Here is a 27,766-nt window from a genome sequence, read left to right on the forward strand (position 1 = left end):
AAAATGCTATAACTTAGCTATTACTGTTGGTATAAACGAGTTGGGTATTACTTAACCTTAACCAGCAAAATTAGTCCACACTATTATGACATATTTTAGACTTTATTACAAAATGAATATTTTATTTTCCACTAGTTTTTAACATTTTTTTCGACTGCTTGCTCAAATCAGCAACATAATGTCTGTTTAAAAGATGATATTCCCACAAAACTGTGGATTGGGCATTAGCATACAGTGGATCATCTAACATCTCGTTATAAGAACCTAAAATTTTTCAAAAATAAAAAAAAGAATTAATTTTATAAGATAAAAAATGGATTTATTTTTTACCATATAAGTAGTTAAAATACACTTACCAATATTTAATGATTCAATGTCAAAAAGTTGAACACTTTTGCTATTGCCTGCTATCAACTTTTTAATAAACCCCAACATTAAGTTAACATTTTGGGGTTTACACAACTGAAGTGTGATGATTGAAAGTCGTTTGATAAATGCACACAACATGGATAGAGTGACCTTGATTCATTCAACAGAAAATAAAATACATTTAAAAAGAATTGCAAAAATAAAACAAAATTTTCAAATATTTAAAAATGATGTAGCTAAATAATTGAACCTGTTTTTTCCTTCTATTTAGCATAAGATCCAAGCATTTCACTAATAAAGAAATGTTATTGTCATCTGCATATAATAACTGTTGGTACGTTACTTTGTAAAACTCAACTGGATCTATGTTTAAAACCTCACCCTGGCCTGACAAAATCTAAAAAACAAAAAAGAATGATTAAAAAATTATATTTACAGTTGAATAATGTTAAACTCTATTCTAGAGAACCATTTATAAACATCAATAAAGTTGACAAAAAACTCAATAATATTATCCATAATTATTTTTCATTTTAATCTAACTTCTAATAACTAGTAAGTAACTTAAAATGATGTTCTTTATACCTGAAAAACTGTAAAAATGCAGTGCAAATTTTCTCTAAATGACAGCATTTCAGATGTCACTAACTTCTGTAAAACTTGCAACAAATCGTTAAAAAAATCGATGTTAATAAGATGGGCAAATTTAGCTAGACCTTCGAGGACAGAAGGTAAGTTGTGTTTGCTTTCTAAACCACGACCTTTCTGTAAAAAAATACTAGTTCTTATTACGGAAATATTAATTATAAAAAAATTTTACACAAATTTTAAAATTGTAAAATATATATACAAATAATTATAATGCTATATAAAAATTCAACTTAGTTTTTAAAAATCTTAATTTGGTAAAATAAAATAAATAATAAGCCCACCTTATGCTTTAGGATCCTAAAATAAATAAGAAACAAAGTCTGAATAGTTTCAGTATGTAGCTTTGTTCTTTGATCTTGGTCCTCAGTTGCAGCAATTTCTTTCAATTCGTTGTCGATCGGTTTTTGTTTCTTGGCCGCTTTCTTCATCCTACGTGACATTTTCTTCTTTTCAGCTGCAGCCTTTTTCTTGTCCATTTTAGTTTGATGGATTCCAACCATAGAGTAATCGACACGATTTATCCTTGACAATTTTTTATTTATAAATACATTCGTTTAAAAACGCTATATAACTTTTATAAACAAATTAATCGGCAGCGTGGTGTAGTGGAAAGAAAACTTGCTACACCACACATGAGGTCGTGGGTTCAATCCCTACTGATCTCATGCTGTAGCGCCCTTGAGTAAAGCGTTATAAACGGTATGAACTCCTGCTGAGCCAGCACTTAATCAGCGATATAATTATTGGGCAATTATAATCTATAAAATCCTAAATTGCCACAGGCAACTCAAGACTGGGTCGGAGTAACTGATATTACTCTATGTTTAAGTCGCGCATTCGACTTTCCCACATCGAGGATAAAGATATATACAAAAATAAATAAAACAGCTATTATTTATATACATACTGAATTAAAAAGGACAAATTACATCCAAGCCTTACCTTAACTTTAATAGAGTGTCTAGAAATTCAGGTTTTAATTTTTTGGGCCCTCTTTCCTTAGCGACTTTGGCCATAACTTCAACAGTTTGTGCAGCAGCAGAACCTTGTTTATCTGTAGCAAAAACATCTCCAATTGCATCACAGCATATTTTTCTTATTTCATCAACATGGTCGTTATTAGCTATAGGGATAAGAACGTTGATAATATTGTTATGAAAATTAAAATGAGAGGTGTTGATGTAAAGATCTTTTAAAGCATGAATTGCAATATCTCCCAGGCTCTTCTCAGCTTCAATGGACATTAATTTATGTTTGCCTGCAAATATGAAACAATGAAAATTTATACACAAACATTTTTACCTTTAATATTTATACAAAACCAAACAAAGTTTAGTAATTAAAATATAATTTTACATTGCCTATACCAATTTAAAGAAAGCGTAATTTTACACAAAATAATTCAATAAAATTTTTAGAATTTTACACTGGCAGTGTGGTGTAGTGGTCACTTCCTACACTACATGAGGTCTTGGGTTCGATCCCCAGTGATCTTATGCTGTAGTGCCCCTGATCAAGGAGCAATAGAAGCTTCTGTATAAACGGTATAAGCTTCTGTCGAGCAAGCACCTAATCAGCAGCTTAACTATCGCCCAATTTTTATTTATAATATTCTATACTGCCATTGGCAACTCGAGAGTTGGTTGGGGTAACTGTTGTTACTCTATGTTTAGGTCGCACATTTGAGGATAAAGATATAACAAAAACTTAATTCACCTGGAAATTTTCTTCCCTTAATAAATTTCTCTAGAGTTTGTAAATAAATTTTATATTGCTGAACTAATCCTTCCTCATAATCAGTCAATATCTTAACTTCCTTGCTCAACTTTACTTCTTTTTCTTTCTCAGTTCGTTCACGGACTCTGTAACCTAAAAAAATTTAAAATAAAAATAAAAATTTGTTTCGGTAATTTAGTAAAACTTGTTTTGCAGAAAAAACTTACTTGCTTTAAACTTAAAAATAGATAATTGTCAGGGCCAAAAATAACACAATAAATAAATTTTCTAAATATTTATATAAAATTATATTCAAATAATAATTGCTTTTTTGTTTTTTTATTTAAACATTTTAACACAACCTACCTGGTATAATATCAATAAAAATACAAGCCATAGAAGCGACAACAAGTTTTCTGATTGTCCCACAGGATTCTGGATGACTTGTGTCCTCCAACATCATCCGAAGATCCCTCAAAATCTTAAGGTTTGATTGAGGATTGGTAGTAATTGTAGAAGCAAGCTCAGCAATATGCATCTTCTTTTCAGCAATGTATTTTCTTCGCTCCATTAACAACTCCTATGTTTCAATTTAAATTTAAATGTTTTTTTATTTTTTAAATAGGATTTTAAAGAAAGAAGAACAAAAAAGGAAAATTTAACTGAAAATATTTAATTGGACCTAAACTTTGACCTGCAGCGTGGTGTATTGGTAAGAACACTTGCCACACCACACATGAAGTCGTGAGTTCAATCCCCACTGCTCTTATGCTGTAGCGCCCTTGAGTAAGTCGTTATAAACGATAGAACCTCCTGCTGAGCCAGCACCTAATCAGCAGTATATTTATCGGGCAATTATAATCTATAATATGCCAAACTGCCACAGGCAACTCGAGACTTGGGAGGAGTAACTAATGTTACTCTATGTTTAAGTCGGGCAATCAACTTTCCCACATCGAGGATAAAGATATGTACAAACAAAAAAAGGTTAGAAGGTTTTTTAGTTTATTTATAAAAATGCAATGTTTTATTTATTATTTTACAATTTTTAATTTATATTTTTACAAACTTAAATAAAATTTTTAATAATTTAAATGTAATTACAAAATTACCCTTGATGTTTTAGGTTCGATATTTTCAACTGGTTTTATATCCTCCACAATTTCATTTTCGCTTTCACTATCCACTATGTCAGGTTCTACATCAACCAACTGTGAAATTATTTTTCCCGTGGAGATTTTAATGGGCAGCAATTCTCTCGATTTTGATGTAATATTCTTGCTACCATTTTTGTTCCCTTTTAAAATCCTGGGCACCTTTTCGAAATTTAATTCTTCGTTTTGAACATTCAATTGGCCAACGAGTAATTTTCGTTTGCGTGACTTTTTGTTTAAGTTAACTGTCATTTTAATTACCAAAATTAGTTTTATGTTATTACATAAACTACCTGACAAGCAAAAATAAAAAAATTTAAATTGCTAATTCGTAAAAACTTACAGACAGGTATGTACAAAATTATTCTTTTTTTATTATTTCAGCTGTCTGGCTGTACAAGTAAGCAAATAATTTAGAAACTACAAAAACATAGCAAAAATAAGCAATAAAAAATGTTAGCGACGTGAAAATTAAATCAATTTAAGTATAATACGTTCATAGTATTTGTTTTTTTCCAGGTAAATAAAACATATATACTTTACAACAACATTAAAATTGCTTTTTATCATGTCAAAAACCGAAAACAACACAAGCACGTGTAAAGTGTTCTTGATGACGTCATAATAGTTCGAGTAAACACTTTAAATATATTTTATCCTCATAACAACGAAAGGTAAATACCACCAATAGTTAATGACAAACTGTATAGCACAATTACTAAGCCCCGCCAATATTGCAATACCAAATAACAAAGTACATTTATTGTTAATTAGCCATATCTTCATTTGTTTCCGTGTTAGTACTAGATTGCATCGCGTAGTCTCTTTTAATATGGGGTACCGCGAATGCCGTTTTAATAATAGAGGGCATAGAATACCCTTTCTTGATTATAGATGGCATAGAATACCCTTTCTTGATTATAGAGGGCATAGAATACCCTTTTTTGATTATAGAGGGCATAGAATACCCTTTCTTGATTATAGAGGGCATCGAGTACCCTTTTTTGATTATAGAGAGCATAGAATACCCTTTCTTGATTATAGAGGGCATAGAATACCCTTTTTTGATTATAGAGGGCATAGAATACTCTTTCTTGATTATAGAGGGCATAGAATACCCTTTCTTGATTATAGAGGGCATAGAATACCCTTTTTTGATTATAGAGGGCATAGAATACCCTTTTTTGATTATAGAGGGCATAGAATACCCTTTTTTGATTATAGAGGGCATGGAATACCCTTTTTTGATTATAGAGGGCATAGAATACTCTTTCTTGATTATAGAGGGCATCGAGTACCCTTTTTTAATCATAGCTGGCATAGAGTGCCCCTTTTTGATTATAGAGGGCATCGAGTAACCCTTTTTGATTATGGATGGCATAGAATACCATTTTTTAATTATGGATGGCATCGAATAGCCTTTCTTAATCAAAGAAAGGGATGCATCACTTCTATTATCCATCTCTGGCAAATCATAATCTTGTTTTGTAAATAAAGAGTCAGCAGAAAGTTTGTTCAGAAGGTTTGTTAAATCACGATCTGTATCATTTGGGTCAATTAAAGTCTGGGTTTGTGTCACGTCTGCTTGGGGTTCCAAGTTAAGCCAAAACTAAGATAAAAATATATTATCTATTGTAAAATTATTAATATATACTTAAAATAATGGGTTAAAAAAATTTTAATTTTGTAACACTAAAAAGTTGGCCTTTAAAATTCGCCGTCAAAATAAAAAATTATTCATTTAAAAATTTTTCCAAAATGTTATTAATAATTGTTTAAAATATATTTGTAATATAAAATTAAACTTACGTCTCTAATAAATTTTTCAAGAAACTCTTCGTCTAAGTGAAAAAAATTTTAATAGTTAAAAACTGAAACACTATGTTTAAATTACTTATATTTATTACCAAACTTTTTATAATATTACTTACATGGTTTATCTGTGCTGCTGTTAACATTTTTAAAAGTTCCAAAAATTAAAACTAACAAAACCAGAAAGTAAATTTTTGCCATTCTTTTTTTTCTACTTCAAATTTTAAAACTAACAATAAAGAAATAACTCGTAGGTTTAAAATAATAAAAAAAACTTTTTTAAATACTTGGCATGTGTTGAACCTATTAAAACACAAGCACTTTCCAAATGATAATAATTATCACTTCTGAATCTTAAATATTTATGCCGCCTTTCACCACGCGCCATAAAATAATAATGAATTTACAAACTAACGTAACAATAACAAGCAAAAATATACGTATAGCATAATAGACAAACAATTATTTTTTCACATTTAAACAAATACGAAATTATATATTCTCTTTATTATACATTTTTAATACAAATAGACACTTTTTAAATCCTAATTTAAAACTCTTTTTTTTGTACTTGCATTCGACAAAATGGATTAAATGTAAAATCGATTATATCTTACGAACATATAAAACAGATTGGAATTTTTAATGAACAACAAATTAAAAAATTAATCCCATGAGATTAAAGTTAAACTCGGTGTTGAATCTGAATAACCTCTTTCGGGAAAAACCTTTAAAATATTTCAAAATAAAAAGCAAAATTTGAGTACGCCATCTGTTATATTTTAACAAACTAATTTCCAAACTGCTTAACGCGTTGCTTTTTATCTCGTTTTTGTGGTTACGTGATAACTAAACGCATGACACTTTTTAATCAACTATAACCTAAATTAAATTCAAAATAAATTATGCAAAATATAATCAGATAAAAAGTTATGATAAGAAGTTATCATTTTTACTAAAAATTAATTATTTTTTTAAAAGAATTTTTAGAATAAAAAAATAATGACAAAATGTGTCGTGACAATTACGTTGCATTAATAAAAAAAAACAACAACAACAACGTCGCTTTTGTTGGTAATTAATTTATCACCCGAGGCCTGCAATAACACACTGTATAGCTTATAAGAAATAACATAACTATATAGAATGTATTTAATTTGAACTGTAAGCAGTGGTTAATTAGAAATTTAAATGGCATTTGGCAAGGTCGTCTGTTATAAGTATCATTATTTAAGTTATGTATTGTAGCCTGCTATAGTGTTAACGTTTTTGTGAATGACCTTTCAACGACTATAGCATAGTATAGCGTTTCAAAAGAATCAAACAAAAAATCTGGTTACACAAGTTAAATAAATGTTGACTAGAATAAACAAACCGCACGTATAGAAGCTCAACAAACTCGACAACAGTGTCTACTGGTTTATGGATTTATGCTTTCTTTTAGCATAAGTATAACACATCAAGCAAGGGCAATAAAGCGAAACCAATTTAAATCTTTATATAGCATCTTGCCAGTTTAGTTTCATATTTGTAACGTAAGCTTAGTTTTGTTTTATTCTTTACTGTAAAAGCGAGTAACAGATACCTTAAAATCACACAGAAAGGGTTCGACTGGGTAAATAAAACAACGTTTAATTAAAAAGATTATTTTCAATAGCGGTAGGATTACTTTAAAACAATGGAAGACGAAGGTAAATCGGAATCAAAAAATGAAGAAAAAATACCGACAAAACGAAAAATATTTAACGATATTCACGAATGTAAAACCGTATGGAACTCTATAACCCAGGAGGCGAAAGCGTATGCTTGTTTTTTGTTAGCTACATGTTTCTGTTCTCTCGTTTACATTTGGTTTAAGTCGAACGAGCGTGACGAGATTCGGGCACATCTGGGGCAGGGTTGGACCCTCCTGGGTCGAAAACAGGATGTAGCGGACTTCGAGTGGACGTTTTGGTTCTCAGAAATTCGATTTACAGTGATTGCAATGTTTGTGGGACATGCTGGCTTAAGTTTTGTGGTTTCTAACACGTTATTGGAGGTATATGTGTAAATCAAATATTTTAACATGTTGTTTGGTCTATGTAATAATAATAATTACACTATAGGCTAATGCATTGGTGTATATGTTTAATAACAAACTGTACAAATTACCTTTTTTTAACAGTCTAAGAAAGAAATCCTATCTGTTTATTGTTTAACCTGTATTTATTCAACTTTTGGTGGTCTATACGTCATCGCAATATTAGCTATCCAGGCTCTATTTTTATATATTGAAAAGCAGAAAGAGGAAAAACGGATTGCCATTTTGGCGGCAATTTTAATTGCAGCGGCTAACTTTTTCTCCATAGATATGGTATGGCTGTTTCATTTATAATAAATAATTAATTCGCAATTTAAATTCAACGTAATTAAGTAAACACCATTGCCATTCAAAGTAATTGATGACCCCATAGGAATAATTGCCTATTATTATTTAAAGGTCACTGCATGACACAGTGTTAATAATTGATATTAAATAAAAGTTCATCTAAAATACAACACGATGTCTTGTATAAGAGATAAACGATTAACAATTTTATTCTTTTTTTAACTTTTTCGTATCTACAACTTAATCAAACGTCATCTTTTATTCATATTTAAAACTGCAGCACACTAACATTATGTCTTATTGTAATAGATCGTGCATCCCTCTTATGTTAGATATGCTGTGATGGCCCAATCTGGTATTTTGTTTACGATTTTTCGATGTACAAGTATATCATTGGAAACAACAAGATACCCAAAACCAGAAAATAAGGACAATTTTCTGCAGCCATTTTATTACAATTTCTATCTTCCTTATTTTTTCTTCGGGCCTGTTATGACATATGATGTCTTTATACAAAAGGTATTACATTATAATTAACTTGACTTACCTTATGTTAAAAAGAATTTGCTATAGCAAAACTGTAAAAATTAAATAATTAAATTAATTTACGTCACATTAAGTTGGCAAGCTGTTGGCATAAATTTTACGTTTGTTATTCAGCAGACGACAGCTTGCAAACCGAGCGAGATATTCGAAGTTGTCTATGACGTCATCAGGGTCCTGGTATATGTTGTTGTCATCGACTTTGCGCGCCATTTTTTCCACGTGACCTTGCTTACTCAAGATGCGGAATTTTTGGAAAACGCACCGACTGTTGTACTTGGTAATACAATATTGTAATAAGTAAAAAGATTAGCCAATTTGTTGTATTTTGGTTAAGCAACCGGTACTGTTTTTACGTATCCACTAAACTACTCTTTAACGGTACCCCGCGGATAAAATTTTTCTCTTTTTTAAAGTTGTATGATTTTATTAAGGTGTTCTTGCCTTCTTTAATTTCTACTTGGACTGGATTAAGGGCAGAGTTTTATATGCAATGACATCAGGCATAGCTCGAAATATGGACGGGTGTAAAGGTGCACCTACTGGAGCTAAAAACGTTGCAAGACTTTACACGTTTGCTGATACTTACTTTGATAGGGGGATTCAGCACTGGTTATGCAGGTACGTTTACGTTAATTGTATTTTTTTAAATTTTTGAAGCTGTAAGAGTAATAAGAAATTAACTGTAAAAGAAATACATTAGTTTTGGACCTTTTAAATTTGTATTTTATTTAGATACGTCTACGATCCTATTGGAAAGGGACATACGGTTGTGGCGAACGAGGCAAAAGCGGGAGCTGCTAGTTTTCTAATAGTCTTGTGGATGCAAGGTCCTAGCATACAGACGTTTGTGTTTGTGCTGTTGAATTGGGCTGGGCTTACGCTAGAGTTTTATTTCAGGAAAATGTTTGGGGATCTTAACGACAAGGTAAATAGTTGTTATGTTTATTGTTATGTATGTTTAGCAATGAAAACGTAGCTTATGTTAGTGAAGTACGTCTCTTTTGTGCAAAGTACAAATTAAGTTTAACTTTTTTATTGCTCAGATTGAAAGCGTAACACTTTTTACGTTTATATTCATTAATGTAAAAACGAATTAACGGCCTAACGAAAACATATTGGGTAACATTTTTCACCCTGAGTTGACTTAAGCTTATTTTCATTCATTTTGCACACGATAATTAACCATCCGATTTGTTTTTAACTCGGTAACAAAGTGTAACCGGTATATAGCAACTCATAACCATACCTACGACCACTTTAAAGCAATGGTAATCGAACCCAAGACATCACGTATCCCACTCGCAACGTTTCGCAACCAAGACGTGCAACACCAAACTTTGTTATTTATTGAAATCAAATAACTGTTTTACATTTAGAGGGTGTTAGCAATGGTGTACGGAATGAATTACTGGTGTATTATTTTATTTAATTGCGTGGCCATCTGCGGACTAAAAGCTTTTGAAACATTTTCAACTAGAATGTTAATGCAAGGTAAAAAAATACATTTTAATATTTTAAAATCAATAAATGTTAGTTTACACAAACGGTCAATATTATAACTTTAAATACACATTACTGTGCTTCAATAAATGTACCAAATAAATAAACGTTAAATAACTTAACTTTTAGATGGATTTGGAATCATTGGCACAGTTGCAATTTTATTTATGGGATACTGCTATGCATTCATTAATTTAGAACTTGACAATATTCATGTTAAAAATGATTAGGTTTATAAATACTAATTACACCTATTTATGTTTCTAATTTATATATATACTTATATACTTTTTTATGCAATTTTATTAGGAAATATGTAAAATTTAAAAAGCTTTTTTTAATAGTGTGTTATGCTACTTATTTTAATTACATGCTTTACCTGTGAACTATATTCTTATTTTATATATTACTAAAAAAGCAACAAAAAGTTTATGAAAAACAAAAATTTATTTACAAAAAAAAATACAAAAGAAATCTTAAAAATATTTATTTTTTTGGTTAAAATAACATAATAAATTACTGTAAAAGCAAGTTTACATTCTAAAAAAATAAAAATAAAAAACTGTACAAAAAACTAAAATAAAACCAATGTGAAAAGTTTTAAATAAAATTTTTACGCCACGATACCTGATAAGAGTTAAACAAATAAAATTACAAAACTTTAAATTTAAAAAAATTAATACTTGCTTAGAATTAAAAATAAATACATTTTAAACATTGTTTAACACAGTAGGAAGCCAATAAAAAATTACCTCTTATACGGATGATATCCTTCTTTTGTTGATTTCTCATTTGCTTGTTTAAAATTCTGTTGTTGCGAATTATTTTGGGGTTGGTTATAACCCTGGTTGTACCCATATCCACCATAGTTCTGTTGGTACATTTGGTTATTTCTGTAATTGCCATATTCGTTACCATACCCCGAACCATAACCATATGCGTTACCACCACCCATATAACCCCCAGGACCATTCTGACCCTGGTATGGGGCATTATAACCATTATCATAACCCCCCCAACTACCTCCTTGACCATACTGACCATTACCACCCCAGTTGTTCTGGTTGTCTCCATGACCATAGCCACCAGTAAAGGATTGGTTGTTTCCATAATAATTGTTGTTGTATCTGCCACGATTCTGCTCTCTCATTTTATCGCGAGATTGAGCTCGTTTAGCTTCGACTTGTTTACCGTTAATGTCGTGATATTTCTCTTCAATTGCCTTGGTAACAGCCTCCTCGCTTTCAAAAGTAACAAACCCGAATCCTTTGTTTAAATGATCTTCTTTACTGACTGCAAATACAACTTCAGTAATGTTTCCAAATTTTTCAAAATATGTTTTCACTTCATCTTCCGTCGTTGTTTTAGCAAGTCCACCAACAAATATTTTATAAGTTGAAATGTGTTGCTCTTCGGCTTCCTTTTTTTGTCTTTGGACTTGTTTTGGGGTGCAGAGTTTTGGATCTATTTGTTTGTTATCTAGGTAGTGGGGTTTTACTTTTAAAACGTCATCAACAACTGCAGGGTTCGTGAACTGCACAAAACCGAAGCCTCGGGAGTGATTTGTAACGTTGTCTTTTAAAACCTGGCTTAATTTAATCTCTCCGAATTTACTAAAATAGCCGCTTAATTTTTCTGCTGTGGTTTCGAATGAAAGACCGCCCACAAAAAGTTTTCCCGCTTCGTCTTCCTCGCTCATTTTTATTAAAGTGCGGGTGCTATTTTACCAAAGTTTACTGAAAATCTAGTACCAAAAACTACAGCATTTTTAATTAAAACTGTTTATTACTAACCTAAACACACAACCAACTGAAGTTTAAAATTAAAAGCATGCCAGCAACAGAGTTGCCATTTTTTCATTCGTAATATTTAATTTTTACTCTTAAAAAATATTTAGTTAACAAATTTAAAAAAAAATTTAAATTATTCAAATGTAATCTTTTTATAAATTAAGAAGTACTTCCTTTTTTAGTGTATAAGTTAATATTGATTATTAACTACCGCCCTACATTATTTATTGATTTATGTGAAAAGTCTTACTAACATATGGCCCTTAGTGCAAAAAGTTAAGTTTGGTTGAACCAGTAATTTTATAACTTTGCTATGTAGATATAATCACAGCCATTTAATCACCTAATATATTTAAACAAAAGCAATATAACTATTCTGGTTTATATTTTAAGAAACAACAAACTTTTTAAAACAATTAATTGAATAATAAACTGGAACAAAATTTTTTGTACAGGCAAATTGGCAAACTTTTTTTGTAAATTAAACTGTTTTTTGTAGTAGAAAAAAATACTTATTTGTTTTTTTTGAGGTTGAGAAAAAAGTGATAAATGTCTTTGCTATATCAATTATTTAAGATAATTTTGCAACAAAGCAATATATCAGAAAAAATATTTACAAAAAAAATGAATTATAAATACAAACATCGCTGGGCTTTTCAGACAATAGAAAAATCGTAAAACGGGCAGGAATTAAGTGTTCAAATTTTTCCTGGGATCAATCAGTTACCAGGTGTTGCTTGTGAAATAACAAGACCACTTTGTGAAGCTTTACGTATGCGTGGCAATTCGTCAGGAGTAGGCATATGGTCACCAGTAACCGGTTGTTGAGCTCCTGCAGGAATTTTCTGCTTGACCTGCGCCTTCGCCATGTTGTAATCGCCAGAGTCAAAATATTTGTTCTACAGTAGAAAATTTACATACAATTTTACTTGAAATTTTTTTTATATTTTTAAATTAGTTTTCTATACCCGTTGTTGAAGTCTCTTTTGAAGAAATGCGTTCCCTGATTTTGGCTTCATATTGGGAAACTTCGACTTGAGCAATTCTTCCTGTTGTTTTTCAATTGACTGCAAAATATACAAACAAGGGATAATCCATAGAGCAATACTCTAATGTTAATAAAACAGCAAAGTTTGCCAGTATTAAATAAATGAAAAATGTAGTAAGTAAAAACATTTAAACAACTTTTTGTAGATTAAAGGTACATAGTCCTTATACTGTAAAATGTTCTCGTTAAAATTTGTATATAAATATTTTTCTAAAATACATTACAAAAGTTGAAAAGACTTAAAAGTAGAACAAAAACTTACCACAGCTCCTGGATGCTTAAAAGTTTCATCTTTCTGTTCTCCCTGCGCAACCGACATGTTCAATTCAAATATATTCACAAATTAATTAACAAAATCTAAAAATTTTTCCTGCGATTGGTAAACAAAATAACAAAACAGTTTCATTACAAATTGTACACAGACCAAATTAACCAACACAGCAGCAAACACCAAAAAACATCATATAAATAACTAAGCAACAAACAGCTTGCATTTTTTGTTAAATAATATGAAAACCAGAGAAAGATAATTATATGTTGTTATTGATTACTTGTTTTAAAAAAAGCACTGTTACTGCAGTTATTAATACAAACAGGCTACTAAGAATTATTTTAATCCAAAATATCACCACTAAAAAAATGTGTAAAAGAGTTGGTTTAAATTATTTATGCCATTTTGTACAACATTATAATTAACACCGCACTTTTTGATTATTTTGTGGGAAGAGGTTTCCCCTTATCTTTACCACGTAACTTAATGCCAATTGCTCTTTCAAGTTTCCCCATTACTTGGTTGTTTGGAATGGCTTTACCGCTTTCATACTCGTTAACAATTTGTACTTTTTCGTTAATCTTAGTTGCCAATTCTTTTTGAGTAAAATTTTTTTGCTGGCGCCCTTTTTGAATTAATCGACCGACATCTAGTGAGACATGATCATGATGTAATTCCTCAGTTTCGCGGTCAAGTTTTGCTGTGTTTTTTGACGTCACTGCTTTTTTATTGGTGCCTGCTGCGTATTTTTGTCGTGTTTCTACATCTTCCCCTCTTCTCATTGCCTGATTTACAGCTTGCGAACTCTTCGCAGCACCAGGTTTTGGTTTCGATTTTCTTAGGTAAGTTACGGTATCCCAGTCAGTATTACTTTGCATTTTGTCAGGTTGTTATTTACAACGCTACACACTTTTTTGTATCTAAATTTACAAACATAAACAATAATATTTAACTTGGTTATTTAGCATAAAATACATAAATGATACATTTGGTTAAAATTTCATGTTTTGAACACTGTAATACTTAACCTCACTTACTACCCTTTTTATAGCATAAATATTTGATATAAATGTCTATTTATAAAAGTAAATAATCACAGTGAAAGGTGCTAAAACACAACAACAAACAGTTATACATTTAAAACTTTGTGTCCTAGAATTTTTTAATTAAAAATGAAGTCAAATTTACGTAAGATGTTAAAAATAGGTTAAATTGTGCGTAGTTAGTTGCCAAATACAAATAGGTCTATCAATAAACCTTACCACTTAAACACACACATAATAGGCATTAAAATCTTTAATAAACAAAAAAAATGTGGCAAAGTCTAACTGAAAACTTCCAATATAATTCAGTTTAACATATTATACTACCATAAGTTCGGGAAAAACTAGTGGTTCATCTTCTCTATTTTCTAAATCTTGCATTTCAAAGACATGTTGTAACCAGTTATGAGCTGATTCAACCGGATCGGGTTGCATTTCCGAAATCAACTGCTCGAACGGAACTGTTTTGATGTGCTCCACTTTCTTTGCTATCTTTGCACGCCTTTCTTCCAGTGTTGGTGGAGGGGTTAAAAAATGCTGCTTCAGGTACTCAAATGTGATAGCACTGGCTGGCAATTCTGCATCTTCTGTTGCAGATGGCCCATCTATAGCATCTACAAACTCAATATTGATAGATTCAACGTCTACAGCACTTCTAGAGTGATCAGCACTAATTGTATCTGCATGAAAACTTGATAAAAACGGTTGGTTTAGTTTGTCAACTGCAAAGCCACTTCTCCCTTTTAGTGCATCAAAAATAGCAGAGCTTGTAAAAACTTTCTTAATTTGGGAAGCATTGCCCTGTAACTTTCTGTTAATAATGACTTGATTAACATAATGCTGAAATTCAGGAACAGCTGAAAGGTGTGATAAAATCAGCATGGTACTGGCAATTGCTGATAAACCGGATAAAATTCTCTTCATTTCAGACTCAGATATATTCTTGGTACTTGACAATTCGACTAACACCCCTTGAGTTGTTAACAAAATTCTCACAAGTTCTGTTATTACTTCAGGTGATACCATCGATAAACAAACAACAGAAATATTTTGATAAAGTAATTGAAAGTTTTCTGAGTCATTATCTTCTAAGCAAAAACATTCAAGCAACCAATGGTAAATTGATGGTAGGCGACGATCTAGGAAATCACCGTCATATTTTCCGATTGTAGACGATGTCAAACCTAATGCTTCTATTTCAGTTTGTGCTTCAACCAAAACTAACTTTTCCTCATTTTTATTTTTGTCAAGTAGAGAAATAAGCACCCTTTGAGCCATAGCTCGCCTAGGTGGTTCAGTTATAAGACCAATTTTTAATAGGGGGTCCATAAGGGTAGATGAAAGAGATGACAAATTATTACATTTGTAAGTTTTTGAAATGCCTTGTAAGCATTGTAAAAGCAGATCAGCATAACCAAGATCTTCATCTGATACATTACTAAACCCATTTGGTTTAACAGCCTCATAAGCCTTATTTGCATAAAATGACATTGTTTCTAACTTTTGATAATCGGGCACGACATCAGCTAAAACTTTTGTGGTCTTAATCAAGGCATCAACAAACTTGCCCTGTTTTTTACCTTCAGCACAGTTTCTCAAATGACGAGAAAGTCGATTAAAAACATCAATCACCGAAGGTCCAATGGAAGTGGAAGATGGAATAGGAACAATTGCGCACAAAACTTGAAGCATGCTTGCCTTAACCTCTTCAGGTTCCTTTGAATTGTTATCAAGATGATCTAAGAGCATTTTGACAGCAACGTGGCTATACTGGCCTTGAATAGAATACATTATAACCTTGAAACATTCAATAGCAAAGGTGTTGTCAGGAGCCCATAGTTTATGATCATCAATATGGTTTAACGCAGGTGATATTGCTGCATGAACATTCGCAAATGCTGCCCTAGCAAATAACTCCCTTAAAGATTCCTCGGCCAGAGAACCAGGGTTTTGTTGGTCTGTACTTTCAACAGGACTACCGTCACCATGTTTGCTCTTATTTAGATTAGTTTGCATGATATACATAAGTGAAGGGATTATCTTATCCATATGCTGGGACTCCCAAATGTTAACTTGGAGTTCGTCACTAACGGTCTTGCGAATAACACCTCTTAGACCTCTAACACCATTCATTTGCATTTTCATCTGTTGGTTTGTATCCGTTAGGTTGCTATGACACATCGAGCTGAACTTTGATATAAAGAAGTCATATCTTCGATGATAGGATGCAGTGTCCTCTTCAATTTTCGAAAACTTCTCGAAAGAATTTGTTCCCAAAGTTTGAAATTCTTGATTATCAGATTCCAATAATGATGCAACCATTTTTAAAAAACTCTCAACAAACAAATTTATCTGTTGAGCATGACATGCTAAAAGAAGTTGGTTTAAAGCCTCCATTGCGATCAGCACAAAGCCTTCCCGCCTCCGTTGCATATCCCTTGTTAATCTTCTTGCCAAGTAGTCACCAATGCGATCCAACTTCTCCGGGGCTGAAACCGCATAAAAAGTCAATTTTTCCATTTCATTTCGTACCAGTCCATCACCAGGGCTGTGAGGAAAAATATTGTCCACTAGTCGCTTATATTTCGGGCGCAATGCCGGACAACAAATGCATGACATTTTTGTATTTCACAAAAGGATACAGTTGTAATTACATCAAGATCAATTAACTTAAATATTAGTCTACATTTAAACATTAACAAAATATTTATGTCTGTACATACAAAATCTTTTTTTAAATACTTACTAAAAATCATCAATTACTAGTAAAACCTTAATTTTGTCTTTGATATAGTCAAAAAGTAATTTTAGTTTTTACAATTTAGCAGTTAAGATCAGTTTATTCATTCAACTTGTATATATTTAGACAAAAGAAATTGATTAGCATTGCCAATTAATTATTAGCAATTAGAGAGTTACGCTTGTCGTTTGGCACTTTCAGGTTTAGACAGTTAGAAACGTTACGACAAGTATGTTCTGTTCGTTTTTAACATCCAAACAGGGATATTTAAAATAACATATATGGATCTAATAACATAACTTTTACGCCTAAACTTCAAAATACATCTCCTAAAGCAGAAAGATTCACCCGAATGCGCGATTTTTAATATCGTCATTTTCGGTTCTCTCATTTTCTTTCTTTCATTTTAATAATATTATTTTTCATAAAAAAAGATTGATTTTTAAATATTTTTTTAATGATTTGAATTCTTTTTTAAGGGTTAAATCTTATTTAAAAATATTTCTTTTTTTAGAAATCTTTAACCTTTTTTTTAAGCAGTTTAAAGTTTTCCCATGCACTATGAACAGATAAATCCACATTCTTCTAGTCCACACTTGGTTTTGTCATAAGCTTATTAACTGATAGTTAAGGTACAGTTTTGTTTCAATAAAAAATTTATTCAAATAGACAACATTTTTAATACGTAAAACCGAGTAACTGAAGTAAATTGATTTTGATTGCAGCCAATCATTTGCACTAACGGGAAAATCCCGCACATTTCGTTTTTGTGTTTTTCTTTTTGATCGTGCACGTGGACTTACAATAACATTTTTGTAGTGGTAAACTTATTATTGTTTAGGGACTTTTAGTATTAAAATAAAAATCCTTTAAGACAACAATGGGAAAAACTAATGAAGAATTAAATGTTCTTTCTAAGGAAATCGACCATGCAGCGAAACGTATCTCAAAATACGTTTTTAAAACACCATTACTACGTTCTCTTCCATTTACGCAGACAACTGGGTGCGAAGTGTATTTAAAACTTGAATCTGAGCAAAAAACGGGTGCCTTTAAGGTCAGGGGAGCATTTAATAAGCTTTTATTGAGTTGTGAGAACGAGGATAATACCAAGGGATATGTAACTGCCTCAACAGGAAATCATGGAATGGCATGTGCACTTGCCATGACTACCTTAAAAAAGAAAGGCATTGTATTTGTTCCAACAAATGTTTCTGCAAACAAAGAGTGGAGTTTAAAAATGTACGATGTTGAACTAAGAAAGCATGCAACAGATTGTTTAGACACTGAGCGCAAAGCAAGGGCTACTGCAAATGAAATGGGCTGGCCTTACATCTCTCCTTATGCTGATCTTGAGGTTATAGCAGGTCAGGGTACAATAGCACCCGAAATTTTAGAATGTCTTCCAGATGTTGATGCAGTTTTTGTTACCCTAGGAGGAGGCGGTATGATGTCTGGAATCGGAACTTACCTTAAGATGAGAAAGAGTTCAGTAGAAGTGGTTGGATGTTCCCCAGAAAATGCACCTTCAATGATGGAATCTGTAAAAGCTGGTCGGATTGTTGAATGTCCGTATCTTGATACACTTTCTAGTTCATCAGCTGGTGGTGTGGAAGAAGGATCTCCAACCTTCGATATTTGTCAAGTCGTAATCGATAAATTTATTTCGGTATCTGAGAAAGAAATATCACGAGCTATATATCTGATGCTCGAGTACCATCATAAAGTAATCGAAGGTGCTGCAGCAGTTGCCATTGCTTCGTTTTTGAAACACAAAGAGGAATACAAGAACAAAAAAGTTGCTTTAGTTATATGTGGGGCGAATATTTCTACAGAATTACTACAAAGCATCATCAAAGTTGAATCAGCACAAAAATAATCAAAAACAAAAAATTACAACAAACACTTGTAAATTTAATTATTATAAATCAATTAATCAAATTGTGCAATAATTTTCACTTTTATGTTACTAAAATTTAACTTTTTAATCATTAATCTGTATATATTGAATTTTTTAACTCAAATTGTATTTAAAAAAAAAACTACTCTTCAAATATGTCTTTTGGTCATTTTATTTTATTTATGTTTTAAGAATTCGGTTAATTTTTAGAATACGGATATTTATAAATAGTGTGGTATTGTAATCAATTACTAGAAGGTTAATTTTTCGAATAAACAAAAGTAAAAAAGAAAACGTTTATGATTTTATGGCAAAAATATTCTATTCACTTAGACCATGCAACTTTAGATCATATACAACCTGTTCAATCTTTTTAACATCATATTTAAGCCCATCAAATTTTCGTCTCAAAAAATCGTTTTTAAAATTTAAAAGCCTAAAACCAGATTCTAGTTCACTAACAAATGCAGAAATTTGCAAGGGGCGACAAAAATCACCATTGGTCACACTGTTCACAGCAAGTCTTGATAACTCACTAGCAAGTAGTAATAACCCAAATAAATAGTCATCAAGCAATAACATATCAAAACCAAGTAGTTCAACAATTTCAGTTTTATGAGCCAATTGGTTTGACTCTAAAAACACAATTAAGCTTACAAGATAGCACAATTTTCTAGTCTCATTTTGCCATAAGTTGGCATACTTAAGATCTTCCGGTATGACATCTACTAATTGCTTATATGTGGATTTAATTTCTGGAAGTAGTTCCCTACAAGACTTTGTTATTTGTTCAATTGAGGTTTGGTTAGATAAGCGATGAATAGGTTGTAAAAGATTTTCCATTTTATGTGCCGTGTTATCAAGAATTTGAACCACCTTTTGAATTTTTTCCTTTTTTTCGTGATTTTCTTTTAAACTTGATTCAATCTCCAAAAACAACTCTGGGTATTCAGGAGCTGTCATTTTAATGTATTAATACAGTAATAATATGGTAATACTATAATTGTTGGAATATAAACAATTAAGCTATGTTTAAATTTTGGAAATAATGTTTTTTGTTAAACACACTTGCCTATATTTTTTTAAATTATACGTAAAAAATAAAGACAAACTGACTGACTGGTCAGCTGGTGATTGGTAATATTCAATATTATTTCGTTAAATAATCAAGTACATCAAGTTTATTTTTCTTTACTTTAGTATTTCTACATCGCTTAACAAACAAAAATAGTAACAACGCAAAAGTCATAAGATAAAAAAACGCATTTGCTTTATTTATGTTTTTGTAAGAAAAACGTGGGACAAGGCTTATAACAACATATTTTAATGGCATGTATTTTGTAGCAATTTGTGGCTCATACAGTCTGACAGTTGGGAATTTTAATTTATTTTTTTGGATAACTGTTAATATTTTTAATAATATTCTCAATCTTCTACGCTTTATATGGGTATATTTAATGGAATATGGTAAAGTGTGTTAACTGGCAGCGTGGTGTGGTGGTAAGAACACTTGCTACACCACATGAAGTCGCTGGTTTAATCCCCACTGCTTTTATGCTGTAGCGCCCTGAGTAGAGCGCTATAAACGGTATGAACTCCATCGAGGATAAATTTATACAAAAAAAATAAAATCTAGTTGCTTGGATATAAATTAAAGACTTAACCTGAACTGTAGTTAACCTGTATGCAGTGTATAAAAATATAAGTTACGTAATTTTGGAATGCAGTATTGCCGATAATTTTACGCTAAAAATTTTTATTACCTGCAACTCTATATATTAAGGAGGGATATATTAGAAATTGATCGGGTAATATAAGCACAAAATACGGATAAATAAAAATTCCCACCCAATAACAGGATAAAATTTAAATAAAACTTAACTTGTCGTGACTTTTTTTACCAAATATGCCTTTTTTATTGTTCAAATCGGCCTACATCATTTTTAACAGATGCTGCCGCCTTAACGTAAGCGCGTAATAACGTAGCTAAATAGAAGATTACGTATTCGATTTTCATTCAATTTCGCTCTTCAAATTTCGGGTCAATTACGGAGGTACTGCGATTACAGCAGGAAATTGCCCATAAAAATTCAATCAAGTTTTCCGATGGTGGCGTTAGATTAACGCCTATAGCAGATCATCCATCGACTAATGTGCAATATTTCGCCGCAATCAGACAATAGCCGCCCTTGTCTTTGCCTATCAAACATCTGCGCAAACTCATTATTTAAGACAGGAACAAAATCTGGCGATGGCGCGATATGCAAAATAATAACACTATGTGTTTTGGTAACAGGAGCTATGTGTTTAGCTTACATAACTCACTTTAAGTTTGCAGATTACATTTACGATGCTAAACGCTTAGATTTATGATCTATTTTTGTACTAAAATGAAACGGAACAAAAACAGGTTAAAAATAGATTTTACATTCACGCTATGAATTTTGTCACACAATAAATATTTTAAACTTTTCTACATATATATAAAATTCTATTTATAGAAATAGGTAAGCTTACAAGATTAATGGATCAACACCAAAAACGCAAAAGTATCCTAAATACTTCTTGAAAAATAATTTTGTTTTTAAAGTTTTAAGTCTTTTTTGCGCTGATTGCAAACCGCGGGTAATCATGTATTTATAGCTTAATTGTTAAGCTTAAAAACACACAAACACCTACTTAAAAGTTGTTTAACTAATATAAGTCAATAGGTTATAAAATTGCCTGTCCGGTTTTAATATATCAAAAGTAAATGATGACCGCAAACCCGTTATCTTAAGACCGCGTAATCGCTTTATTATTGGCAAATAATCGCTTAACAGAACAGCCATTGTTACGCTTTTCGAATAAAACAAAATCAAAAGTAATCACAGGAGATCAGTAATCGCATAAAAATCTATAAAAATACCAACTAGATGACGTAAATTTTAGCATTTCACCGCGTCTAAATGAGGTCATAATTTCACATTTAGTGTTGTTTACAGTAAACCTGGGGACCTTAATTGAAAATGTTGATGATCCTTAGAGTCCATCCGGAACACATTGTGTAGATTTTATCTTGAAACATAGTAAAGCTTAAGGTGCCTTTAATAAGAACCTTAAGATTCATACATGTCACGAATCAAGGTTACTAGTTCACACGATTATTCTAATTCGAGAGGTCGCAACAAGAATTCTATCAATAAACCATACTAATTGCATGATAATACAATCGAAACCATTAACGTATCTTTCTTTTTTGCGTAACTTTACGCCTGTAATGAAGGGCGTGTTAGTTGTAACATTCGCAATGGCAGAAAACACGTGCCTAATGAAAATACCGTGTTTCAACGACCGGGCTAGTTTGTTGATATACAAACAGCAATATTCGCGAATAACTGTTTTGAAGAAAAACGCATAGCAAGTCATAATGTAGTTGGATATACATGACTTTTAGCAAAAAAAGGTTGGGTATTGACATTAAAAACTTGTATTTCTCAATTATTACGTAATTCGTAGCCTTGTTGAGCAAGAAAAAACTATTCTCCTGACCCCTCCTACTTGTTTTAAATGATCATATCTTTGTCGAGCTTAGCTTGTAATGCTTGTCTGCACTGTCATAAAACGCTTACTTTGAATCAATCTAGGCTGCTGGTAATGCGTTGAAACAGTACCAGTTTACATTTGTGGTATGTTTTAATCGTATGTAAGTTTATAAATTGACGTAGAAAATGTCATCAACCCAACCCCTGTAAAATTAGGCCCTCCACAGAGTTCAAAGTGTTGCCCCGCCCAAGGTTGTGAGAGTAGTTTCTTTTTCGGTAGCATAATCGACTTACACGTTGTAAAAACTGTTCTAAGGTCATGACTGAATAAAATAACCCATGAGTAATAGGTATTCGAACGTTTGTACGAAAAGTTACGCTGCTGGTACCAGTGCGGTTACTACTGGTAACAGTTGTTGCCACATGTTGGTACCACAATCTTAAAATACATCAACTAGTAAATCAATATTTGTCGCAAATAGTGTTCTAAATATTTAATAAATATATTTAATTACTTTACCAATGTGTTTAATATTTACTAATTAAGTCACATTTATTATTTTTTACAAGCTTAAAATAAGAAAAAGGGAATGCAATGCCTATTTGTTGCCCAAATATTTTTAAATCGCTATTATGTATTATTCGCTAACGCCTGCAGGTTATAGTGTATTTATTTGAAGCAAAAAATCTGTTGTCCCTTTTAAAAACATTAAATCAAAACGGATGTTGACTGTTTAGCGGGTGGCCTTAACCACGAGTTTTCTTCTTCAACGAACAAAAGTCGTACTTTTTCTGTCACCGGCTATGGACGCTTAGGTGCTTGGCTGGGCCAGATCGCATATAAGCGACCTTTAGAGAAGCGCAAGCGTCAGTTTAGCGTGTTGTTCTGCCTGCAGGTACACTCTACCCTGTTACAATTCAGCCATTGTCCTGAAGAGCGATTACTCGTTTAATAAATTTATTTACGAAACAGATTACCTTCACATAGGATTTCCTATCGGCGGATTAGCGCGATAGTGATCTATAATAAGTTCTGCAAAAACATTCGCGCGCAAGTATCTATTGTCTAACGCGTGGTCAAGTTTGCTAAAGAAAATGTACTTCTACTGGATCGTATTGGCCTCTGTAACCGCTGTTTTGGGTGCTTCGCTGGATAAGAAATCGTCGGAGTTTGGAAGGCAGGTCGAAGCGATTAAAGCCAACGAAAAAGATTATGAGAAACTAGCATCCTTGTTGAAGATTCTGAGTCGCACAAATGGACTATTAATGAAAGAAATGGTGCTAAAAATGGGATCGTTTGATAACACTATTGAAGAAAGTGACAACAGGAATTCTGCTGGAACTCATAACCGAGTCAAACAGTTTAACAAAAGACATGCAAACAGAAATCGCGGCCGGCATAGAAATCGACAAAGAAAAATTAACGGGGGAAGATCACAACATTCCGAGATCTCGTCTCCCAACTTTCGATTCCCGGTTTCTTTTGGAAACAACGTCGTGGTGAAGCCATTACCAAATCTTAGCACAGGTAAAAAAATACTACATTTGTTAAAGAAAATTTCTCTTTTTTTAGTTTTGTTAAATTTCATTAATTGGATAAAAACAATTAAACTAAAAAATTGGATATAAAAAATTTATATTTTATTTTAGATTCACAAAACTCCAATATCATTCGATTTGATCGTTTTCAAATGACCAGTCAAGATGCCAGCAAACGTGTTCGAAAAGCCAAACTAGTTGTCGACTTTTTGGTGCGCGATTCCATACAAAGCAGTTCGTCCTCGCGGAGACAAAGCCGCTTAAATCGCTCGCGTACCAATTCAAAGAGAGATATTAAGATAACTGTTATGCTTGTCGTGAGAGCACAAAATGGCGAGTTGCACATCGTAGGCAGAGGAAAACGTTGGGGATATCACGATTTGAACCCGGTGGAGGCCGGCGTTAACCGACTTGGACGAATCGCATCAAGTTCGGTAGTTAAACGATTCCATTTCGACGTCACAGGCCTCGGTAAGATCGATTTATCCGCGGTGGAGAATTACACGGAGGACAGCCAACCCACGGGGTCGAAAATTCTGCCCAGGTTAAAGTATTGGACTTTGCCCGAGCTTAAACTGCTGACGTTTTGTCGCCGTAAGAAGACCATTGTGCCCTGCGCGTCGAGAGGTGTCAGCTATTACGGGCAGCCGTACTTAAACTTACGTACGACAACCGATAATTTCAAAACGACCCAATAAGGCATAAGTGTTGTTCACGTTGTTCAAAGCTGGAGGCCCGACGATGACATCGCGAGAAAGGGTTGTTTCAATAATATAAAAATTTAAATTGCGGACTAAAATAGCTCGCACGACTTTTGATTCTAAAAATACACACAAACACCTATATTTTTGTTTAAAACATTAAAAATGCAAATGGCAATTTTTAGCTCGACCACAATACAGATAAAACTCGACAAAGGGTGTTTTTTGAACTACAGCTTGGGTATGGGTCCTTTTCGTGCGAAGTGCAAGCAATAACACAGGCATTTCTGAGTTATTTTTAAACGAAAATCGCTTAACAAATGCTAATTTAATGTTTCCGCGGATGGCTTAAACCAAAAGGATACGTTCCCGTAAAGCTCTCGATTGAAAAAAAATCTAAATTTAGTGGACTAAGTGCCGCTGTCTCTGCAAACAGTGCTTTCCTACCAGAGCCTAACAAAATTACAATGTCGGTATCCAGTTACATTAATACGCCTATAATATAATTCTAAATTTAGCCCAGTTTTCCAAATTTGGTAACACAAAATTTTGGGATTTATTTTTTAATCATAATATTTTATTTCTTTTCTATTTTTTATAAATTTAAATAACAGTTCGACCGATTTTTATTTTTCATGCTTTATTATCCAATTATGCATTCTATTTAACGTATTTATTCTTTTTATTTTAATTGTTTTTTTATGATATTGTATTTATTTTTGCACTGCCAATTTTATTCGCTATTAAATTGTATTTATGTTTATTGTACATCAAAAATAAAAATTCTTAGAAAAAAAAAATATATTGTGGAAAAAGTTAAATTCAGAATAAAAATTTGTATTTTATGTTTTAATTCAAGATATGAAACTTAATTTATTTTGTGTAGACAATATTACTCAAGTATTTATTTAAAAAAATATAACATTAAGTAAAACAAACTTATGTTAAAATTCTGTAACGACCTAACGAGTAAAAAAATTAGAATTATTACATTAGTACAGAATAGTTTTAGCAAAAATATTACGGAAAAAATTTGAAGGGTTGTAGCACAATTCTTAAAATTTATTACGTCATCTCTTAGCTACACATTCCACATGTATATTCATATTCCATTAGCAATGAATCATTTTGTTTTGTAACTTGAAAACGGGATGCGATAATGGAATTAACCAACCTTTGTGTTTGTACCAAAATTTGATTTTAAGCAGTTAAATTTTTACTGCTGAAAACTTCAAAAAAATTTAAATTTCTCATAAAAAAACTTTTTTTTTAAAAAAAGATCAACATCTGAACGTTACAACTTTTTAGAATTGTTTAGGGTAACATGGGTTAAAACGGTTTGATTGACATTTTACCATTACGAATTCTTAGAATTTATTTTTGTCTAATTTCTATTTTCGGCACTTGATTTTAAAAAAGCACTCAAAAAGCTTAGAAACGGACAAAAATATATTTTAATTGTGAGAAAATGGGCTAGAAAAATGTGGCGCCTTTCTTACCGAACATAATAGTTAAGTCTGTATATTTATGTACATACATGGTACATCAATGGATTTTCTCATTCCTTTTTTGGCCACAACAATATGTTATGTATGGGTTAAGCGCAAAAATGTACAAACACACCCACTAAAGCACACGACAGTTGGAGTATAGCCTACAAGGTTACAGGCAAAGTCGGAAGCGTTGTTGTGTGACATTTAACCCCGATGCTTGCATAGGGTAACAAGAGAACCACGCAATGTCAAGAAGGCACTTGATACAAGACTCGAAATATTTTTTTCAGGCCGGGGTGGGGCTAAACCTACGCAACGACTTCCGTATTAGGTCTGCACTGCATGACGCAAGGTGACAGCCTGTAAGGTAAGATGACTGATGACTTTCGAACGTTATTAAGTTATGGGTGCTGCCAAAGTTAGGACTTAACTGAAAAAATTGAAGTCGATGTATTGGAATTTTTTTAATTAAATTTTACAACGCCTAAAATGGCCAGGCGTTATTGCTATACTGTTGAAATAACAGTTACTTGAAATGCCAAATGAAATTTGGGGGTTAAAAACGTTTGGATATTTACTTATTGTGTCTATAATTCTGATCTTTTAATTTCATTAAACTTTGTAAACTTTCTATAAAAGCTCAGTGCTAAGGGCTAGGTCTAGATGTTATGATATTAAATTAAACATAGTTTTTATTCTCAATCCACCCACATTTCACCGCACTTTGTTTTTTGAAGGCCATTGGTAATATATCCCCCTAACTACGTCAATACGCTAAATTTTGAGATAAACATAGACACTAACGTTACATGCCTCAAAAAACGCCCTTTAGTATTTACATTATGAAATGTCAAATACTTTTTAAGTATAGTAATTTTAGAATTGTAATAATCGTTATTTGTTTTTTTTTTATTTAATCTAAATGATAAATATTAAGGGGCAAAAGTAAAAAGTTTTTCGAAAATGTAAAATTTTATCGTTTTCAAAACAAATTGATTTTTAAGATTACGCAAAAAGCATGTCCTAGCAAAATCTTTCGTATACAAAATGCCAATCACTCTCAAATGACGCAGGGCCTTAACCACTGCATTTCCCGTCGAGAGTCAAAACAAATAAACAGTCGGTGACCGTATCCGTAATTCTCCAATAATAAATCATTTTTTCTCGAATTCTGAGGTTCAAAACAGGTGATACGGGCTCTTAATACTTCCGGTATACGTGGTATAGCTGTTACGTAATTGCGTAAAAGAAATGTTATTGTAACAGCAAAATATTCAGCGTAATTTTTTCTAATCTTACGCTCTAGTTTCTATGCTGAGGTTTAGGTAAAGTTATAAAACTCACATTATTTAATAAAATATATTTAACTAAACGATACAATGTCTAGTTGCAAGAAATTAAAAACATGTAAATTTTTTGCTTGTTTTCAGTTAACAATTTTACTCAATTTAAAGTAGTTCGGATTTCAGCTCCAAATATGACCTTGTACGAGTTTTTAATTAACAATTTTAGTTGGTTTAGACAAGTAGTTCGGATTTTAGCTCTAAACATGACCTTGTGGCCAAAACACGCAATTACACAATCTTCTGTTACCTATTCAC

At 31.9% G+C, this 27,766-nt stretch overlaps 9 protein-coding genes across 9 annotated transcripts; 3 read left to right on the top strand and 6 right to left on the bottom strand.

Annotated features, from left to right (window-relative positions):
* Nucleotides 1-14: 14 nt before the first annotated feature.
* Nucleotides 15-4,175, bottom strand: LOC145752881 (nucleolar complex protein 3 homolog). Its single transcript, XM_082569247.1, has 9 exons — nt 3,849-4,175; nt 3,103-3,316; nt 2,737-2,889; nt 1,963-2,278; nt 1,302-1,542; nt 955-1,134; nt 620-766; nt 357-519; nt 15-264 (listed from the first exon to the last, which is right to left on the bottom strand). Exons 1-9 carry the CDS (start codon nt 4,140-4,142, stop codon nt 122-124), a joined length of 1,851 nt encoding a protein of 616 aa, XP_082425373.1. The 5' UTR covers nt 4,143-4,175; the 3' UTR covers nt 15-121.
* Nucleotides 4,176-7,313: 3,138 nt separating this feature from the next.
* Nucleotides 7,314-10,496, top strand: LOC145753037 (protein-cysteine N-palmitoyltransferase HHAT-like protein). The gene is made up of 8 exons (XM_082569421.1): nt 7,314-7,740; nt 7,867-8,055; nt 8,380-8,589; nt 8,731-8,893; nt 9,048-9,234; nt 9,349-9,541; nt 9,993-10,107; nt 10,246-10,496. Exons 1-8 carry the CDS (start codon nt 7,381-7,383, stop codon nt 10,344-10,346), a joined length of 1,518 nt encoding a protein of 505 aa, XP_082425547.1. The 5' UTR covers nt 7,314-7,380; the 3' UTR covers nt 10,347-10,496.
* Nucleotides 10,497-10,649: 153 nt separating this feature from the next.
* On the bottom strand, nt 10,650-11,909 carry LOC145753648 (heterogeneous nuclear ribonucleoprotein 27C-like). Its single transcript, XM_082570060.1, has one exon. The coding sequence runs from the start codon at nt 11,813-11,815 to the stop codon at nt 10,865-10,867; it is 951 nt and encodes a 316-aa protein (XP_082426186.1). The 5' UTR covers nt 11,816-11,909; the 3' UTR covers nt 10,650-10,864.
* A 363-nt stretch (nt 11,910-12,272) lies between these two features.
* On the bottom strand, nt 12,273-13,349 carry LOC145753647 (alpha-endosulfine-like). The gene is made up of 3 exons (XM_082570059.1): nt 13,217-13,349; nt 12,875-12,973; nt 12,273-12,805 (listed from the first exon to the last, which is right to left on the bottom strand). The coding sequence occupies exons 1-3, from the start codon at nt 13,271-13,273 to the stop codon at nt 12,626-12,628; spliced, it is 336 nt and encodes a 111-aa protein (XP_082426185.1). The 5' UTR covers nt 13,274-13,349; the 3' UTR covers nt 12,273-12,625.
* Nucleotides 13,350-13,657: 308 nt separating this feature from the next.
* Nucleotides 13,658-14,141, bottom strand: LOC145753646 (endothelial differentiation-related factor 1 homolog). Its single transcript, XM_082570057.1, has one exon. The coding sequence runs from the start codon at nt 14,101-14,103 to the stop codon at nt 13,666-13,668; it is 438 nt and encodes a 145-aa protein (XP_082426183.1). The 5' UTR covers nt 14,104-14,141; the 3' UTR covers nt 13,658-13,665.
* Nucleotides 14,142-14,167: 26 nt separating this feature from the next.
* On the bottom strand, nt 14,168-16,972 carry LOC145753645 (protein EFR3 homolog B-like). Its single transcript, XM_082570056.1, has one exon. The coding sequence runs from the start codon at nt 16,885-16,887 to the stop codon at nt 14,587-14,589; it is 2,301 nt and encodes a 766-aa protein (XP_082426182.1). The 5' UTR covers nt 16,888-16,972; the 3' UTR covers nt 14,168-14,586.
* Nucleotides 16,973-17,888: 916 nt separating this feature from the next.
* Nucleotides 17,889-19,031, top strand: LOC145753333 (L-threonine ammonia-lyase-like). Its single transcript, XM_082569743.1, has one exon. It carries the CDS (start codon nt 17,889-17,891, stop codon nt 18,885-18,887), a length of 999 nt encoding a protein of 332 aa, XP_082425869.1. The 3' UTR covers nt 18,888-19,031.
* A 48-nt stretch (nt 19,032-19,079) lies between these two features.
* LOC145752987 (translin-like) lies at nt 19,080-20,073 on the bottom strand. Its single transcript, XM_082569365.1, has one exon. The coding sequence runs from the start codon at nt 19,869-19,871 to the stop codon at nt 19,230-19,232; it is 642 nt and encodes a 213-aa protein (XP_082425491.1). The 5' UTR covers nt 19,872-20,073; the 3' UTR covers nt 19,080-19,229.
* A 3,244-nt stretch (nt 20,074-23,317) lies between these two features.
* LOC145752938 (uncharacterized) lies at nt 23,318-25,395 on the top strand. Its single transcript, XM_082569312.1, has 2 exons — nt 23,318-23,960; nt 24,083-25,395. The coding sequence occupies exons 1-2, from the start codon at nt 23,528-23,530 to the stop codon at nt 24,667-24,669; spliced, it is 1,020 nt and encodes a 339-aa protein (XP_082425438.1). The 5' UTR covers nt 23,318-23,527; the 3' UTR covers nt 24,670-25,395.
* Nucleotides 25,396-27,766: the final 2,371 nt, after the last annotated feature.

This window comes from Corella eumyota, chromosome 5 (assembly GCF_963082875.1).
Source record: "Corella eumyota chromosome 5, kaCorEumy4.1, whole genome shotgun sequence".
In the NCBI taxonomy this organism is placed as follows: Eukaryota; Metazoa; Chordata; class Ascidiacea; order Phlebobranchia; family Corellidae; genus Corella; species Corella eumyota.

Coding starts and splice junctions, on each gene's coding strand:
- LOC145752881 (XM_082569247.1), bottom strand. CDS start 4,142: ATGACAGTTAACTTAAACAAAAAGTCACGCAAACGAAAATTACTCGTT. Junction 2,279..2,736: donor TAAGGGAAGAAAATTTCCAG/GTGAATTAAGTT, acceptor TCATATTTGCAG/GCAAACATAAATTAATGTCC. Junction 1,135..1,301: donor TTAGGATCCTAAAGCATAAG/GTGGGCTTATTA, acceptor ATTTTTTTACAG/AAAGGTCGTGGTTTAGAAAG.
- LOC145753037 (XM_082569421.1), top strand. CDS start 7,381: ATGGAAGACGAAGGTAAATCGGAATCAAAAAATGAAGAAAAAATACCG. Junction 8,056..8,379: donor ACTTTTTCTCCATAGATATG/GTATGGCTGTTT, acceptor TTATTGTAATAG/ATCGTGCATCCCTCTTATGT. Junction 8,894..9,047: donor CGCACCGACTGTTGTACTTG/GTAATACAATAT, acceptor GATTTTATTAAG/GTGTTCTTGCCTTCTTTAAT.
- LOC145753648 (XM_082570060.1), bottom strand. CDS start 11,815: ATGAGCGAGGAAGACGAAGCGGGAAAACTTTTTGTGGGCGGTCTTTCA.
- LOC145753647 (XM_082570059.1), bottom strand. CDS start 13,273: ATGTCGGTTGCGCAGGGAGAACAGAAAGATGAAACTTTTAAGCATCCA. Junction 12,974..13,216: donor TTAAGCATCCAGGAGCTGTG/GTAAGTTTTTGT, acceptor TATATTTTGCAG/TCAATTGAAAAACAACAGGA. Junction 12,806..12,874: donor AAAAGAGACTTCAACAACGG/GTATAGAAAACT, acceptor TTTCTACTGTAG/AACAAATATTTTGACTCTGG.
- LOC145753646 (XM_082570057.1), bottom strand. CDS start 14,103: ATGCAAAGTAATACTGACTGGGATACCGTAACTTACCTAAGAAAATCG.
- LOC145753645 (XM_082570056.1), bottom strand. CDS start 16,887: ATGTCATGCATTTGTTGTCCGGCATTGCGCCCGAAATATAAGCGACTA.
- LOC145753333 (XM_082569743.1), top strand. CDS start 17,889: ATGGGAAAAACTAATGAAGAATTAAATGTTCTTTCTAAGGAAATCGAC.
- LOC145752987 (XM_082569365.1), bottom strand. CDS start 19,871: ATGACAGCTCCTGAATACCCAGAGTTGTTTTTGGAGATTGAATCAAGT.
- LOC145752938 (XM_082569312.1), top strand. CDS start 23,528: ATGTACTTCTACTGGATCGTATTGGCCTCTGTAACCGCTGTTTTGGGT. Junction 23,961..24,082: donor ATTACCAAATCTTAGCACAG/GTAAAAAAATAC, acceptor ATTTTATTTTAG/ATTCACAAAACTCCAATATC.